At 41.4% G+C, this 16,558-nt stretch overlaps 1 protein-coding gene across 1 annotated transcript; it reads right to left on the reverse strand.

Moving 5' to 3' along the window:
- Positions 1–9,117: 9,117 nt before the first annotated feature.
- LOC142189564 (transmembrane protein 174-like) lies at positions 9,118–9,777 on the reverse strand. The gene has a single exon (XM_075262175.1). The coding sequence runs from the start codon at positions 9,775–9,777 to the stop codon at positions 9,118–9,120; it is 660 nt and encodes a 219-aa protein (XP_075118276.1).
- Between the last annotated feature and the right edge of the window lie 6,781 nt (positions 9,778–16,558).

Below are 16,558 nucleotides of genomic sequence, written 5' to 3' on the forward strand. Positions count from 1 at the left end.
AAAAAAAAAAAAAAGCTTTAAAAATATATAATAAAAATATGAAATAAATAAAAGTTCTAAATCACCTCCTCTCCCTAGAATATATATATAAAAGTAGAAAATCATATGTCATAAACCACCGGGTTTTTTTTTTCAATAAAAGGTGATCTAAGCAATAGATATTCCCCAAAATGGTATAACTAAAAAGTACTTCTGGACCCGCAAAAAAAAACACTCTATGCATCCCCGTACAGCGGCAGGGTCACCTGTCAATGTGGCCTTGCAGCTGTTGCAAAACTACAACTCCCATATATTAAATATTTTACCAGTTTTTGCTTCAAAATTTTTTTTCCCTATTTTCTTCCTCTAAAACCTGCGTGCGTCTTATAGTCCAGTGCGTCTTATAGTATTTCTCTGGATCTTTTTTCTTCCTTTATTCCTATAGGGAGTATGCAAGCATTTTTTTTCTACAGTGTGTGGATGGAAATATCCAGAATCACCATGCTGGTTATGTAAAGCTGTAGGAACTGCATTGCCTCTGCTATTACCTGAATAGGAGCGGTGCTGCACTACCACTAGCAGTGTCCGGCGCCTGGAGGCTGCAGAAACCCCATTAAGCTGGTGATACACATTAGATTTCAGATGGACATTATATCGTCTGATCAACAATGGGATCATTTGTACAAATAATTGCTCAGTTAATATTAGTAACTAAACTTTCATACCAGGGGAAGATGATTATTTGCTGGAAGCAGCTGATAGTGTCAAACACAACAAAATTTTAGTTTGGGGACCCTATGTGGCATAAAAGTCGTGGTTTGCCCACTGCAGGAATGACGCAGGAAAAAACACTGCATTTTACAGTTACTGTGTAAAGGATAGGATTCTAGTGAATCCCATCCCCCACCCAGCAGTAAAATACACAAAGTGGACATGCTGCGATTTTCAAAACTGTCACAGTGATTGCAGGAAATTGCAGCATGTCAAACATACTTATGGAAATGCTCACGGGTTCCCTATAGGTATACTCGAATCAGAAAGGAAACCTCTGCACTTTCTGTGAAAAGTGCTGTGGAAAAAAACAATGTATTGACAAGAAAAACGCTGCAAAAATACAATGACAAATGCTGCATTTATTTCTCAGGATGAGGCCCCACATCATGGAAATGCTGTTTTTCTTGCAGATTTTACTTTGGTTCAAAAACCTACAGCAAAACCTGCATCAAAAAATCTGTGTTTCCTCCTTAGGGTTGGATTCTGAGGTGGATTCCCACGTCAAAATCCGGTCCAAAAAAACCACATGAGAACTCACCCTTAGGCTAAGGCCTCACTGGGCGGAAACGCAGCAAAAAAACGCAAAGAAAATGGTGTGTTTTCTGTCGTAGAAAAAACGCGCATGTACATGCATTTTAATCACATTTTTCAGTTTTGTGCTGCAGAAATTTATATGTTTTCTGTTGAGCTTTTCATTGCGTTTTGCTCGAGTTTCTCATGTGCAATAAAGAAAGGCTATGTTGAAAATCCTAAAGAATTATGGTTCTCTGCTGCCGGAAGCACCGCAATTTGGCCGCGGCAGAAATGCCGCTGGAAAAATCACGGCGTTTTACAGTACTTGCAAAGTGATTGGGATTCATGCAAATCCCGTGCCCGCTTTGCGGAAAAATCACACCCTGGACACGCTGCAATTTCCAAAACCGTTGCGGTTTTGAGAATCGCAGCATGTCAATTATATCTATACGGAAATGCCATCGTCTTTCCCATAGATATAATAACAGAAAGTCCGCGGAGGAAAACTCTGTGAACTTTCTGTTCAAAGCGCTGCAGGAAGAACCGCAATGCGGTCACGCCGCGGTTGTTCCCTCAGCGTTTCAGCACAGCCTCAACCAAGCAAAACAGTGTTTTTGTCTGCGGATTTTGATGCTCGTGGCGTTTCTGCTGCGTTTCCTCAACACATTTATCATGCTGCGTTTTTGCTGCGGTTTTCACACTTTCCATTGAAATCTATGGAAGAAAAACTCAACGTTTCCGCGACTGTAATTGACATTCTGCGTTTTTCAAAAATGCAAACGTTTTTGAAAAACACAGCTTTTCCGCAGAGTTTTTTTCCCTGCAGTGTGGGGTTGGGATTAGACAAAATTGCATTCACTATGCTGGTACTGTAAAATGCAGCGTTTTTTCCACAGCGTTTCCGCAATGCCCAAAAACGCTGTGTTTCCGCCCAGTGGGGCCTTAACCTGTATCTTATTCTTTATCCAGGCTAGAGAAGGCCCAACAGGGTACTAGAGACTCCTTTCAAGTATACAACTTTCCCCAATAAACTTGTCCTTTCACTTTAATATTATAATTACATATATTATTATTTCATTATAAGCAGCAATAATGGCAATTTTATACTGTGAATAAAGTCTCATACATATACACATGATGCTTTTTCTTGCATTTACATCTCCCTAAAGCTGGCATTGTAAACTCATCATAACTGTAGGGATAGATAGATATATTTGACTGCAGACACTTTAAAGGGGTTGTCCCATCACAAGGATCCTATCTATACTGCTAGTTTATGTGGATTTAAGACTTTTCCTAAATGCATTGCTTTATCAAAACTGCTTTGTTTGGCCGCTATCTTAATTTATTCCCTTCATTGTTTACACTCCGTTTCTATGGACCTTGGGATTATCTGCTCATTTGTCAAGTGAGGTAGCTGCCTGCTCTCAGAGGGGGAGGGAGGGGCTGGGAGCAGCTCTGAGCTGTTTGTGTCTTTTAATTAGCGGAGTTTCTCAGAGAGCTCTGGGATTTCTGAGCTCTTATCAGTCAGTTTAATTGAATTTGGCTGATAAGGGCTGAGATAGGGAGTCAGTTACCTCTGTATGTAATGCAAACTCACTCAAATCCAGCTCTGCTACATCAGCTTCACACTGTGGTAATTCATTTACAACCAATCCCGTGCAAGTGAAACCCCGCCCACCAATGTGCCGAGAAAAGCAGGAAGTGAAGAGAGCACAACAGCCTGCATATTAGTGAACAAGCATCATGGGAATACCCCTTTAAGCCCTCAAGTGCTATGGTGTGATGCAATCACAGCATGTGAGGAGTTAAGAAGACTTTCACTTAATGAATGGCTCCCAGGCGGTGATAGCAATGATAGTATTGAGGTCTAAAACTGAGTTCACACAGAGTTTTATGGAGTGGATTTTGACGTGGGAATCCACCTCAAAATCTGCTCAAAAAAATTCCTCCCGTGGCTAGCTGTGACTGGATACCAGTGCAGTGCACCAGCATCCAGTTGTGGCATTCCGCTTCGGATTAGGGCCAAATGAATGGGCCTAGTCGGGAGGGAGTGTCGCACCGCGTACGCCTGCGGCTGATTCAGCCATGGAATCCACAGAAAGATAGGGCAGCTTGCTTCTTTTTTCCGTGAGCGGAAGGAAACCGCTAGCAGAAAAAAGAAGTGAACCCCTTCCCGACTATGGCATTTTTTGACTTCCTGACCAAGCTCGATTTTTCAAAACTTTATGTGGTAATAACTTTGGAGCTAAGCTTTAACTTACCAAAGTGATTTTCAGATTGTTTTTTCATAACACATTGTACTTCATGTTAGTGGTAAATTTTGGTTGATATGTTTTGTGTTTCATTATGAAAAAATAGGAAATTTGTTGGAAATTTTGAAAAATATGCATTTTATAATGTTTGAAATGATGTGCATTGCATACAGATAGTCAGACCGCCAAAATTATATCATAAATCTCATGTCCCAGATCTCTGCTTTATGTCGGCATCAAACTTTAGTCACCCTTTTATTTTTTACGGACATTAGAAGGTTTAAAAGTGAAACAACAATATTCAAAATTTTCAAGAAATTTCCAATACTCATTTTTAAGGGACTAATCCAGTTATGAAGGGGTTTTGAAAGACCCTTGTATTAAAGCCCCCCATAAATCACCCCATTTTCAAAACTCCCCTTAAATAAGCCAAAACGACATATACCTAGTAATTTAAAGGGGTTGTCCCATCACAAGGATCCTATCTATACTGTTTGTTAATGTGAATGTAAGACTTTTCCTAAATACACTGCTTCAGCAAACTGCTTTGTTTGTCCACTATCTTACTTTATTCAATTCATTGTTGACACAGCCCTTGACTTATCTGCTCAAAAGTCAAGTGATGTTTCTGCTGCTCTCAGGGGGGAGGGAGGAGGGGCTAAGTGCAGGGAGCGAGCCTGTGTTTCTAGCTATTCCTGTGTCTGCACCACGTGACCTTCCTGCTATCAGATAGGGGAGAGGAGCTGCTTTCATTTCTGAACGTCTTCTGTTCTCCCAGTTATCAGGCTAGCTAACTCATTTGTGTTCATTATGGCAGAGACAGGCAGTCTCTGTATGTAACACAGAATGGAGTTGCTCCTGCCTGTACGTCCAATATTGTGCATATAGTGTTTAAGGACCTTTGATGACATCACAGACCCTTCAGCCGCCCCATAGGATCATGCTATGTGGTGGGCGGAGCTACATGCTAATTTGGGGGCGGAGCTAAACGGCAGGTTACATGTGAAACTCCGCCCACCAAATGATGCAAGAAACCAGGAAGAAAGAAGATTTTACAGCAGTGAAGACTGGTGAGTATGCGACATGGGAATACCCCTTTAACCCTATAAGTGCTTAACAGGAATTAATACAAAATGGTGGTGAAATTTTCAAATTTTATTTTATTTTACTAATATTTTCGTTTAGCCCTAGAATTTGCACATTCACAAGGGGTTAAAGGAGAAAACGCATCCCACAATTTGTTATGCAAGTTCTCCGGACTACCATAGTACCCCACTTGTGGGTGTAAACTAATATATGGACTCACAGCGAGACGCAGAAGGGAAGGCGCGCCAAGGAGCTTTTAGAGGGCAGATCTGGCTGTGATGCTTCAGGAACCATGTCGCATTTACAAAGCCCTTGAGGTGTCAAAACATTGAAAACCTCCATATTGACCCCATTTTGAAAACCGCACCCCTCAAAGAATTTATCAAGTGATGTAGTGAGCATTAGTAACCCCGAAGTGAATATGTAAGCTGTGTGGAGTAAATTAGGTACACCAAATCCCATTCTATTTTCCCACTAGCTCCTATGACATGGATGGGGAAGAGGGGCATTCTGGTGGATCAGCGCTGGTGTATTATCTCTCATAAGCTCTAAATATGGGGTGTCCCCTGAAAACGCTCGCACAGCTTATACATTTCCTTCTAGTCGCAGCCACTTATGTCCTAATGATTTGGCGACTTTTGGGGTTTTGTCTTCACATTGTACAAGCTAGATTTTTATTTTTATCTTCTGGCAATGTGGCCGTATGAGGGCTTAGTGTTTGCGGTATTCGATGTACTTTTCAATGTCACCATTTTGGGGCCTGTAACTTATTGACTACATTTTATTAACTCTTTCTGGGTGGGATGTAAAAGGAAACATCAATTCTAGCATTGCTTTTTAGCATTTTTTTTTTCCCGTGCAGAGTACAGCATAAGTAACATGTGACCTTTATTCTGCGGGTCGGTACGGTTACGGCGATACCTCATTTAAATGATTTTTTTAATGCTTTGCTATTTGTGCAGAATAAAATTCAATTTAGGGAAAAAAATCAATTATTTTTGCATCGCCATCTTCTGAAAGGCATAACATTTTTATTTTTCGGTAGACAGAGCTGGTTGAGGGCTTATTTTCTGCAGGATGACCTCTGCTTTTTATTGGTACCATTTTGGTTTTCATCTGACCATTTGATTACTTTTTATTGAACATTTTGTAAGGGAAAGGTGGTGAATAATCATTATTTTGTGCGTTTTTTTTTTTTTTTTTAATGATATTCGCCGTTCGGGTTAAATAATGTTTTAATGTTATTGTTCAGGTTATTACGGATGCGGTGATACCAAATATTTAATTTTTTTTTTCTATTTTTCTTTATTTTACATAATAAAACATTTTATATGGGGAAAAGGGGATTTTTGGGGCTTTATTTATTTCTAATTTATTTTAAACTTATTTAAACTTTTTCATAACTTTTTTTTTCTGTCCCCATGGGGGATTGAAGCAGTGATCTGCTGATCTCTGCTTCACTAGATGTATGCTGCAATACACGTGTTACACGTATATTGCAGTGTACAGGAAGTTGTCAGCCTGTGTAGACACACAGGGCTGACAGTTTCCTTTTTGGCAGGATACCCGGGTACGTGGAGGGGACGGTATGTTAAGGCTGACACTCGCAGGGCATGGTGCACACACAGGTTCTGTGTGCGCACCATGTAGCCGCCGTAGTACTACAGTGGTATGCGGGAAGTCCTTCCCGGCAGCGCCGTACTAGTACGGCGGATGTCGGGAAGGGGTTAAAGTCAATGGGAGGTGTTTTGGGAGCTGGATTCTAAGGCGGATTCCGCGTTAAATCCGGTCCAAAAAACTCAGTGTGAATCCAGCTTTACTGTGGCCAGTCTGAAGAGAGGGATTTTACCATCGACTGCAGGGGAGGCTAAAAAGATAAGCAAAAATAAGAAGTAAAATTTAAAAGAATGTCAAAAATTCTAAATAAATAATAAAATTAGAAATAAAAGTTCAGACACCCCCCCACCACCATCCTCTAAAATATATATAGAAAAACAGAGAAATTAGGCATACCCAAGTCACAAAATAAAAAATTGTTTATGCTATATTTGGGGGAAAAAATCTAAAAGTCCAAATTGCCATTTTTAGAATTGATGAATTAAAGGGTTTTTTTTTCCAGTTAATTCTTACTGATGACTAGAGATGAGCGAACACTAAAATGTTCGAGGTTCGAAATTCGATTCGAACAGCCGCTCACTGTTCGAGTGTTCGAATGGGTTTCGAACCCCATTATAGTCTATGGGGAACATAAACTCGTTAAGGGGGAAACCCAAATTCGTGTCTGGAGGGTCACCAAGTCCACTATGACACCCCAGGAAATGATACCAACACCCTGGAATGACACTGGGACAGCAGGGGAAGCATGTCTGGGGGCATAAAAGTCACTTTATTTGATGGAAATCCCTGTCAGTTTGCGATTTTCGCAAGCTAACTTTTCCCATAGAAATGCATTGGCCAGTGCTGATTGGCCAGAGTACGGAACTCGACCAATCAGCGCTGGCTCTGCTGGAGGAGGCGGAGTCTAAGATCGCTCCACACCAGTCTCCATTCAGGTCCGACCTTAGACTCCGCCTCCTCCGGCAGAGCCAGCGCTGATTGGCCGAAGGCTGGCCAATGCATTCCTATGCGAATGTAGAGACTTAGCAGTGCTGAGTCAGTTTTGCTCAACTACACATCTGATGCACACTCAGCTCTGCTACATCTGATGTAGCAATCTGATGTAGCAGAGCCGAGGGTGCACTAGAACCCCTGTGCAAACTCAGTTCACGCTAATAGAATGCATTGGCCAGCGCTGATTGGCCAATGCATTCTATTAGCCCGATGAAGTAGAGCTGAATGTGTGTGCTAAGCACACACATTCAGCACTGCTTCATCACGCCAATACAATGCATTAGCCAGTGCTGATTGGCCAGAGTACGGAATTCGGCCAATCAGCGCTGGCTCTGCTGGAGGAGGCGGAGTCTAAGGTCGGACCTGAATGGAGACTGGTGTGGAGCGATCTTAGACTCCGCCTCCTCCAGCAGAGCCAGCGCTGATTGGCCGAATTCCGTACTCTGGCCAATCAGCGCTGGCCAATGCAGTCTATTAGCCCGATGAAGTAGAGCTGAATGTGTGTGCTAAGCACACACATTCAGCACTGCTTCATCACGCCAATACAATGCATTAGCCAGTGCTGATTGGCCAGAGTACGGAATTCGGCCAATCAGCGCTGGCTCTGCTGGAGGAGGTGGAGTCTAAGGTCGGACCTGAATGGAGACTGCAGTGGAGCGATCTTAGACTCCGCCTCCTCCAGCAGAGCCAGCGCTGATTGGCCGAATTCCGTACTCTGGCCAATCAGCGCTGGCCAATGCATTCTATTAGCTTGATGAAGCAGAGTGTGCACAAGGGTTCAAGCGCACCCTCGGCTCTGATGTAGCAGAGCCGAGGGTGCACAAGGGTTCAAGTGCACCCTCGGCTCTCCTACATCAGAGCCGAGGGTGCGCTTGAACCCTTGTGCACACTCTGCTTCATCAAGCTAATAGAATGCATTGGCCAGCACTGATTGGCCAGAGTACGGAATTCGGCCAATCAGCGCTGGCCAATGCATCCCTATGGGAAAAAGTTTATCTCACAAAAATCATAATTACACACCCGATAGAGCCCCAAAAAGTTATTTTTAATAACATTCCCCCCTAAATAAAGGTTATCCCTAGCTATCCCTGCCTGTACAGCTATCCCTGTCTCATAGTCACAAAGTTCACATTCTCATATGACCCGGATTTGAAATCCACTATTCGTCTAAAATGGAGGTCACCTGATTTCGGCAGCCAATGACTTTTTCCAATTTTTTTCAATGCCCCCGGTGTCGTAGTTCCTGTCCCACCTCCCCTGCGCTGTTATTGGTGCAAAAAAGGCGCCAGGGAAGGTGGGAGGGGAATCGAATTTTGGCGCACTTTACCACGCGGTGTTCGATTCGATTCGAACATGGCGAACACCCTGATATCCGATCGAACATGTGTTCGATAGAACACTGTTCGCTCATCTCTACTGATGACCCATCCTCAGATTGCTCTCCCTCTTTCCGTAACTTCAGCGACAAATGAGCGCCCACTTGACCATCAAAATCAGAAACCAGAACCTGCATATTCTCAATGTCATTTAGCATCCTAGCTGCTGCTGGACCTTAGCCGATAATGGTTTTAATAAAATATCTACTTGAGCCCTTATAAAGGTGAATTATGGAAGAATCTCTATAAATGGCTTATAGGTATTACACTAATATACAGTTAAACTGCAAATAAAAACTATATAACGCTCGGTCCACACCAGTGCTCAGCTTTCCATTTCTTGGGTCCAGTTATGGGTCCGCTTGGTTTCTGCTCAGTTTCCACTCAGAAAAATACAGGACTTTTCTCTCCGTATTTTTCAAGCGGATTTGGGGACAGAAACCCCAAAGGGAGTTTAGACGCTGGTGGGAACCCAACCTAATATAGACATGATATAAACACCAAACAATGTACCAAAGTAACAATCAAATCACAATATTGAGTTTGTGCCAAAATGGACACTGTACACACCTTTCGTTCATTGAAGATTGTGAAGATTCTTCGTCTTCTACAAATGCTGGATTTTCCAGGGGAAACACGCTATAGTACTGAGGAGGAGATATTGGCAGGTCTATCCCATTAAGTATTCCAGTACTATTACTAGAGACAGGAGAGGAAGCACTTGGATTTCTTGCTATAGCATCATAGGGGGTGTAGGGAGGAGGAATATACTGGAGCACTGTAGCACCATGGAAACTTATTGGCTGATTGATTCCCGTGAAGACAAAAGACTGTCCAGTTGTGGGTTGTTCTGGCTCAACAACTGTATCATTATGTCTCTTACATAGCTTACCGAAAATCATCTTAAATCTACATACAGCAATTAATACAAAGGTCACACCAACCGAGAGCACAATAGGACCAATCATTTTAGTCCATCTGATACTCTGACTCTCATCATGTCGAACCCATCCCACTATAGTAAGAGTGATTCCCACCAGTCCCATAAAAATTCCTGAAAACAGTAAAGTTGCCCTGGATGTATCCCGTTCAGAAACCCGTACTACAGGTTCGCTGTTTGGATAAGGAGGGAGGGAAAATATATTGATGGGGGAATCATCCACACGAGGACTGTTCTGTTCCATTATGACAAGCCAGCTGCCTCTTCCTCCATCCAGGTAAGAAAGAAATCCTCTGCAGTCTGAAGGGGTAAAAGTTCAGACAGATCCTACGAGCCCATGCTCACATGATTACTGCACAGAAAGGAGAGACTTTGGTATAAAGTATAGAGGTCTGAGCAGTGGAGCTTAGATATAAGTGATAAATCTATATTCTGCAGATATATACAGTGTTACATCAGTCTGTTATATAGGCAGATAATGTCTGGAAATTTTCCATATCTATGAACTCTAAACATAGGTTATGGCCCACTTATATAAAAGACATTAGCTATTCATATTTAGCAATTGTCAGAAGTCAATGCAGAATGTATAAAGTCACCACACCATCATACAACTGTAATAGAATAAGGTTTTTTGGCATACAAGCCATTTTTCATACTCATCTAAGAAACATTGTATTGTAATAAAACCTATTTTTTTTGTGGGAAAAGTTGCCTTCTAAAGGCACCATTTTGGGGTACATGCAGCATCCCAGAGTACTACTGCTTTAAGTGTTTGTCTGTTGTGCCTCTGGGATATGTTGATGTGTCCCATCCTCAGGGCCGGTTTTACGCAAAATGGAGCCCTGGGTGAGTTTTCGAGTGGGGCCCTAAATTTGAAGATACCGTACCGTCACAGTTCGGTAACCGAATACACATATAATCACTTTAAACTATATTTTAATTATATTAAAGAAATTCAATGTAATATACACCAAACATTATTTAATAGAACTTTAAATTCTGTATCCTAATGGATGGATTCACATAGATGCATAAAAAAAAACACAATGTCTACGCCACATGGGGCCCCAGCCTTAGGCCCGGTTCACATCTGTGTTCAGGTTTCCATTCAGGGAGTCCGCTTGGGCACACCATGAACAGAAACCTATATGCATTAAAGAGGACCTTTCACCTCCTGGAGCACATGCTACACTGCTAGAAAGCCGACAGTGCGCTGAATTAAGCACACTATCAGCTTTCCCGTTCTGTGCCCCGGTGAAGAGATATTGATTCCTTTACCGTAGCCTTCACTCTTCACTATGCCCTTCCTCATAGTAGCGTCTATCGCGCTGTACTGTGAGAGGGGGAGCATTCCTCTCACAGTACACCCACTACATCTAAAGCATCCCTTTGGTGGGGACAACCATAGGGTATTTTTCTGTATGCTTAGATGGCTGTAAACTAACCGATCTTTGAGGGATCTCACTTTCCGGAAGGTTATCTGAGGTCTATCCCCCATGGCTGCCTTTATATCGGGGTCAAGGGTCAAGATGCCCCAATGATGCTGCAATATTTTTCGTACTTCTGAAGCTCTGTTGTCAAATGTTCCAATCACACCAACAGAGCCAGTTGTTTTTTCTTTGGCTCTTAATAGTTGAGTACAGTCACAAGCCAAAGAGAACTGATATGCTTCCCTTAGGATATGGTCAGGATATCCTCGCTTTAAAAAGTGAGATCATAAGTCTGCCGCCTGGTCCACAAAGTCCTGCCCCCCAGAGCAGTTTCTTCTCAGTCTCAGGTATTGACCACGAGGAATACCCCTCTTCAGTGGATACGGATGACTGCTGTCCCACTGTAGGAAGGAATTTGTGGCCGTCGCCTTCCTGAACACTTTTGTGTACAGTATTCCGTCATGTCCCTTAAATAATAAGACATCCGAAAAAGGAAAACAGGAGCCCCCTACCTCAAACGTAAATGATAGGCCTAGCTCATTGACGTTAAGGTGCTCAACAAAAGCTGAAAAGGTTTCTAGACAACCTCTCCACAAGAATAACATGTCATCAATATACCGCGCCCACAGTTCAATCTTGGTGACAAACTCCTCATTGTCCTCTCCAAAAACCATCATCTCCTCCCTCCAGCCCAGGAGCAAGTTTGCATAAGTAGGCACACATGGATTACCCATGGCAGTGCCCTTGAGCTGGTGGAAGTGTTTGCCGTTAAAGACATACAAATTATGGGTAAGGAAGCCTCACATCAGGGAGGAGATCAACTGGAATTCCCAGCTCTGAGCTCAACGTTTCATCCTATTTATGAAAATACTTTTTCCATCTTAATTTGCAGGTAAAGAGGTGTAGATCCTTCAACCAATTAAAAAAGTTGAAGTCAGAACTGGGCACAAAGGAAAGACCCCTGCTCAGGACACATATTTCAGTTGGACTGATAGCTTTAGATGACAAGTTAATCACCTGGAGCTCTGTGGGGCCTGAGGCAGGTTTTGATTTCTTAGGAGGTAAGACTGTTCTAAAAAAACACCTGTCTGGGTTTCACCCCCTCTCTCTCGTGCTCTGCCTCTACCCTTTGGTATACCACGACTTGTTTTATTGCAGGTCTCTGAGTCAAAGCGTTCCGTATCTGTTGAGGAGACTTTTGTTTCACCACCTCTAAACAATGACCTGTCTCCTATGGTACTATATGCTCTATTTCTCTAAAGTCTTATAAATCACAAGAGAACTGCTTATGTTTGCGCTCCTTTAGATGATACTGGAACTTCTCAAGTGTATTCTGAAGTTGCATTTCTTTAGATGCAAATTCAGGTTTCCCCTGAAATTTCTTAATGATGTCAAAGTTGTTCTTTAAGTTGAACCTCTAACACCTCCAAGTGACTTCTCTCCTCCTCCAAAAGCAACTGCAGCAATCTAAGGGAAAAAACAGTGGCCTCTTTTTCCCACTTGGCTAATAGATCAGCATTTCTAATACGCGTCGCTGGAAGAAATCTCACCCTAAGGCATCTTGGGACAGTTATTCTTTATATAGCTCTCCAGACTCTGAAATTCGAACCAAGAAACAATCTGTTCTTTAAAAGCTATAGTTAAATCCTTAAATGCCTTATTAAAGGAGGGAGTATAACGTATTTTGTACAAAAACTTTATCTGAAAAAACCTCCTTAGCCTCACTCAACCGTGACTCCTTATCCAGGCCAACTGATAACAGAGCAGCCATGCTCTAAAGGTCCAATACATAAATACAGCCAAAAAAAATGAGCAACAGTGTACAAATCTATAGTCCAGAGAATGTAGACGCAAGGCAACACATACATACATTCTAGTATGCCCAAACACTGACTGATGCAAATATAAAACTTAATATTTAATAATCTATGTTAAAAAAAAAAAAAAGAAGGTCCCTATAAAATACATACAACAACCCGTGTTTCTAAGGGACAGCTCGGTACTGCCCATGTCAGGGCGGGAGCAACTGGGGGTCAGGGTAAACTGTTAGGGCGACAATAGGGTGAGTCCTGGTGTCCCTGTGGCGTGCCCTTTACCACTTTTTCTCCTGCCTTCAGAAATTGGTAAAACCGTTTCATATCATATTGTTTATACCATATTTCTGTGACAGATTAGAAGTTTACACCTCTCTCTTGGGTACAATACGGTACATGGTACACACTATTTTACATATTATGTGGGTTGTTGTATGTTTTTCATAGGGACCTTTTTTAACATAGATTATTAAATATTAAGTTTTATATTTGCATCAGTGTTTGAGCATACTAGAATTTATTAATGTGCATTGGGTGCACATTCTCTGTACTATAGTTTTGTACACTGTTGCTCATTTTATGGCTCTATTTATGAAATCAGTCTCTAATACAAAAAAAAGTGATCAGATGTCCCCAAAGGTCTCTTATGACCTTATTGGAACACAATCTAAATAAATAAATAAATAAATAAAAATAATAGAAAAGTTTTTTTTTTTTTTTAAATGTACATAAAATAATTTTAAAAAATAAATGAAATAATACGCCAATAAAACGCCGTTATTAAGTAGTAACCCCACCCCCAACGACACCATACGAAATAAAAATTACCATAATGGAGAGGAAAAACTGTTTTATAAAGTTTTTCAGCAGCACTTTGTGTTATTAAATTTAAAAAAAAAAGTTAAAACCAGACACAATTTCCCTCCTATTTTGTTTACATTTTCTTGGATATAAAATAAAATTAAAACTCAAGCGAAAATAAAACAACACCATAAAAATAAAGCCCTATGTGTCACCAAAACAAAAAAGATGCAAAAATTAGTTGAATGAGACGTATGAGAAAAATATTACAGCCCTCAAAACTACACAAAAACCCTAAAATGTGTCTGGTTCTGGACCAGAAATTGGCCCGATACTGAAGTGGTTAAATAGGCCCAGGGGTGGTGAAATTTTTTTTTTATAAAAAACATACGTGTCCCCAGTGCTCTGGTGTCTTCCCATTGTGGTCTGGTTTGACTTGCTCGTCTGTCTTCTTTTGCTGTCTTCACTGGCTGTGACATTCCGGGTTCCTTCTACTGAGGCCAATCAGCAGTCTAAGGAGGAGACCCAGGGACATCACAGGTAGTGACATCCCTGGCTCTCTTCCTGAGGCCACTGATTGGCCTCATCAGTCACATATACTGAGGACTTCCACTGGAAGACAACAACTGCGCTGGGAGACACCGGAGCACCAGGGACAGGTCAGCAAGTTTTTTATTGTCTTTTTTTCACCTTCCCCAGCCTAATTATAAAATAAAGTTTTAACCTGGACAACCCCTTTAAGAATTATCTTTTAGCATGAATATTGGGAAAGCTTCCAACATACAGGCTAAATATCTGTAGTGTTACATTAGCCAGTGTCCTAGACAGGTAGTAAGTACAATCATGTAGTCATGTACTTACTATCACCCCTGTAAGAAAATTATACTTTTTGTTTTTTGGACAAAGCCCATTGGAGTGGGTGAAACCCACGTCGGGCAGTGTTTGATGGTGTGGTGAGGTATTGCTGGCGGTCATTATGTAGTATTGGCTGGGATTTGGCATTATGCACATTCTTACTCATAGGACTCTTCTTTTCATTTTTATTACTTTTCATGGTATTTATACCTAGATGTTAGTGTATTTAGTTTATGTCCATGAGTGTTTGGTACATGTATTTATTTAATCTCACCCTCATATTCTGCTTTACTTGTTGCACTTTACACACCACCTTGGTATCCCCGGTACTTAGACTTATATAGTCCCCCATGACTTATATGTATTTCTTGTTTGTGTCTGTGTATCCATATCTTTATTCAGGATATTAATTTATTTATAGGTTTTATATTATTTGGGTGTAGATGTTTGTTTTGGTATCTTTTTAAAAAAACAAAACAAAAAAAAAATGATTTGTTCAATGAGATTAGGCAATATATACAGTGTTGGCCAAAAGTATTGGCCCCCCTGCAATTCTGTCAGATAATACTCAGTTTCTTCCAGAAAATGATTGCAAGCACAAACTCTTTGGTATTATTATCTTCATTTATTTTGCTTGCAATGAAAAAACAGAAAAGGGAATGAAAAAAAGTCAAATCATTGATATAATTCCACACCAAACATAAAAAAGGGGGTGGACAAAAGTATTGGCACCGTTTGAAAAATCATGTGATGCTTCTCTAATTTGTGTAATTAACAGCACCTGTTACTTACCTGAGGCACCTAACAGATGGTGGCAATAACTAAATCACACTTGCAGCTAGTTGAAATGGATTAAAGTTGACTCAACCTCTGTCCTGTGTCCTTGTGTGTACCACATTGAGCATGGAGAAAAGTAAGAAGACCAAAGAATTGTCTGAGGACTTGAGAAGCAAAATTGTGAGAAAGAATGAGCAATCTCAAGGCTACAAGTCCATCTCCAAAGACCTAAATGTTCCTGTGTCTACCGTGTGCAGTGTCATCAAAAAGTTTAAAGCCCATGGCACTGTGGCTAACCTCCCTAGATGTGGACGGAAAAGAAAAATTGATGAGAAATTTCAACTCAAGATTGTGCGGATGGTGAATAAAGAACCTTGACTAAAATCCAAACAAGTTCAAGCTGCCCTGCAGTCCGAGGGTACAACAGTGTCAACCCGTACTGTCCGTAGGCGTCTGAATGAAAAGGGACTGTATGGTAGGAGACCCAGGAAGACCCCACTTCTTACCCAGAGACATAAAAAAGCCAGGCTGGAGTTTGCCAAAACTTACCTGAGAAAGCCAAAAACATTATGGAAGAATGTTCTCTGGTCAGATGAGACAAAAGTAGAGTTTTTTGGGAAAAGGCATCAACATAGAGTTTACAGGAAAAAAAAGAGGCCTTCAAAGAAAAGAACACGGTCCCTACAGTCAGACATGGCGGAGGTTCCCTGATGTTTTGAGGTTGCTTTGCTGCCTCTGGCACTGGACTGCTTGACCGTGTGCATGGCATTATGAAGTCTGAAGACTACCAACAAATTTTGCAGCATAATGTAGGGCTCAGTGTGAGAAATCTGGGTCTCCCTCAGGGGTCATGGGTCTTCCAGCAGGACAATGACCCAAAACACACTTCAAAAAGCACTAGAAAATGGTTTGAGAGAAAGCACTGTAGACTTCTAAAGTGGCAGCAATGAGTCCAGACCTGAATCCCATAGAACACCTGTGGAGAGATCTCTTGATGGCAGTTTGGAGAAGGTCCCCTTCATATCTCAGGGACCTGGAGCAGTTTGCCAAAGAAGAATGGTCTAAAATTCCAGCAGAGCCTTGTAAGAAACTCATTGATGGTTACCGGAAGCGGTTGTGCGCAGTTATTTTGTCTAAAGGTTGTGCTACCAAGTATTAGGCTGAGGGGGCCAATACTTTTGTCCGGCCCATTTTTGGAGTTTTGTGTAAAATGATCAATGATTTGAGTTTTTTTCATTCTCCTTTGTGTTTCTTCATTGCAAGCAAAATAAATGAAGATATTAATACCAAAGAGTTTGTGCTTGCAATCATTTTCTGGAAGAAACTGAGTATTATCTGACAGAAT

The sequence above is a fragment of the Leptodactylus fuscus genome, chromosome 1 (assembly GCF_031893055.1).
Source record: "Leptodactylus fuscus isolate aLepFus1 chromosome 1, aLepFus1.hap2, whole genome shotgun sequence".
Taxonomy (NCBI): Eukaryota; Metazoa; Chordata; class Amphibia; order Anura; family Leptodactylidae; genus Leptodactylus; species Leptodactylus fuscus.

Excerpts from the sequence above, each read along its gene's own strand:
- LOC142189564 (XM_075262175.1), bottom strand. The coding sequence starts at position 9,777 with ATGGAACAGAACAGTCCTCGTGTGGATGATTCCCCCATCAATATATTT.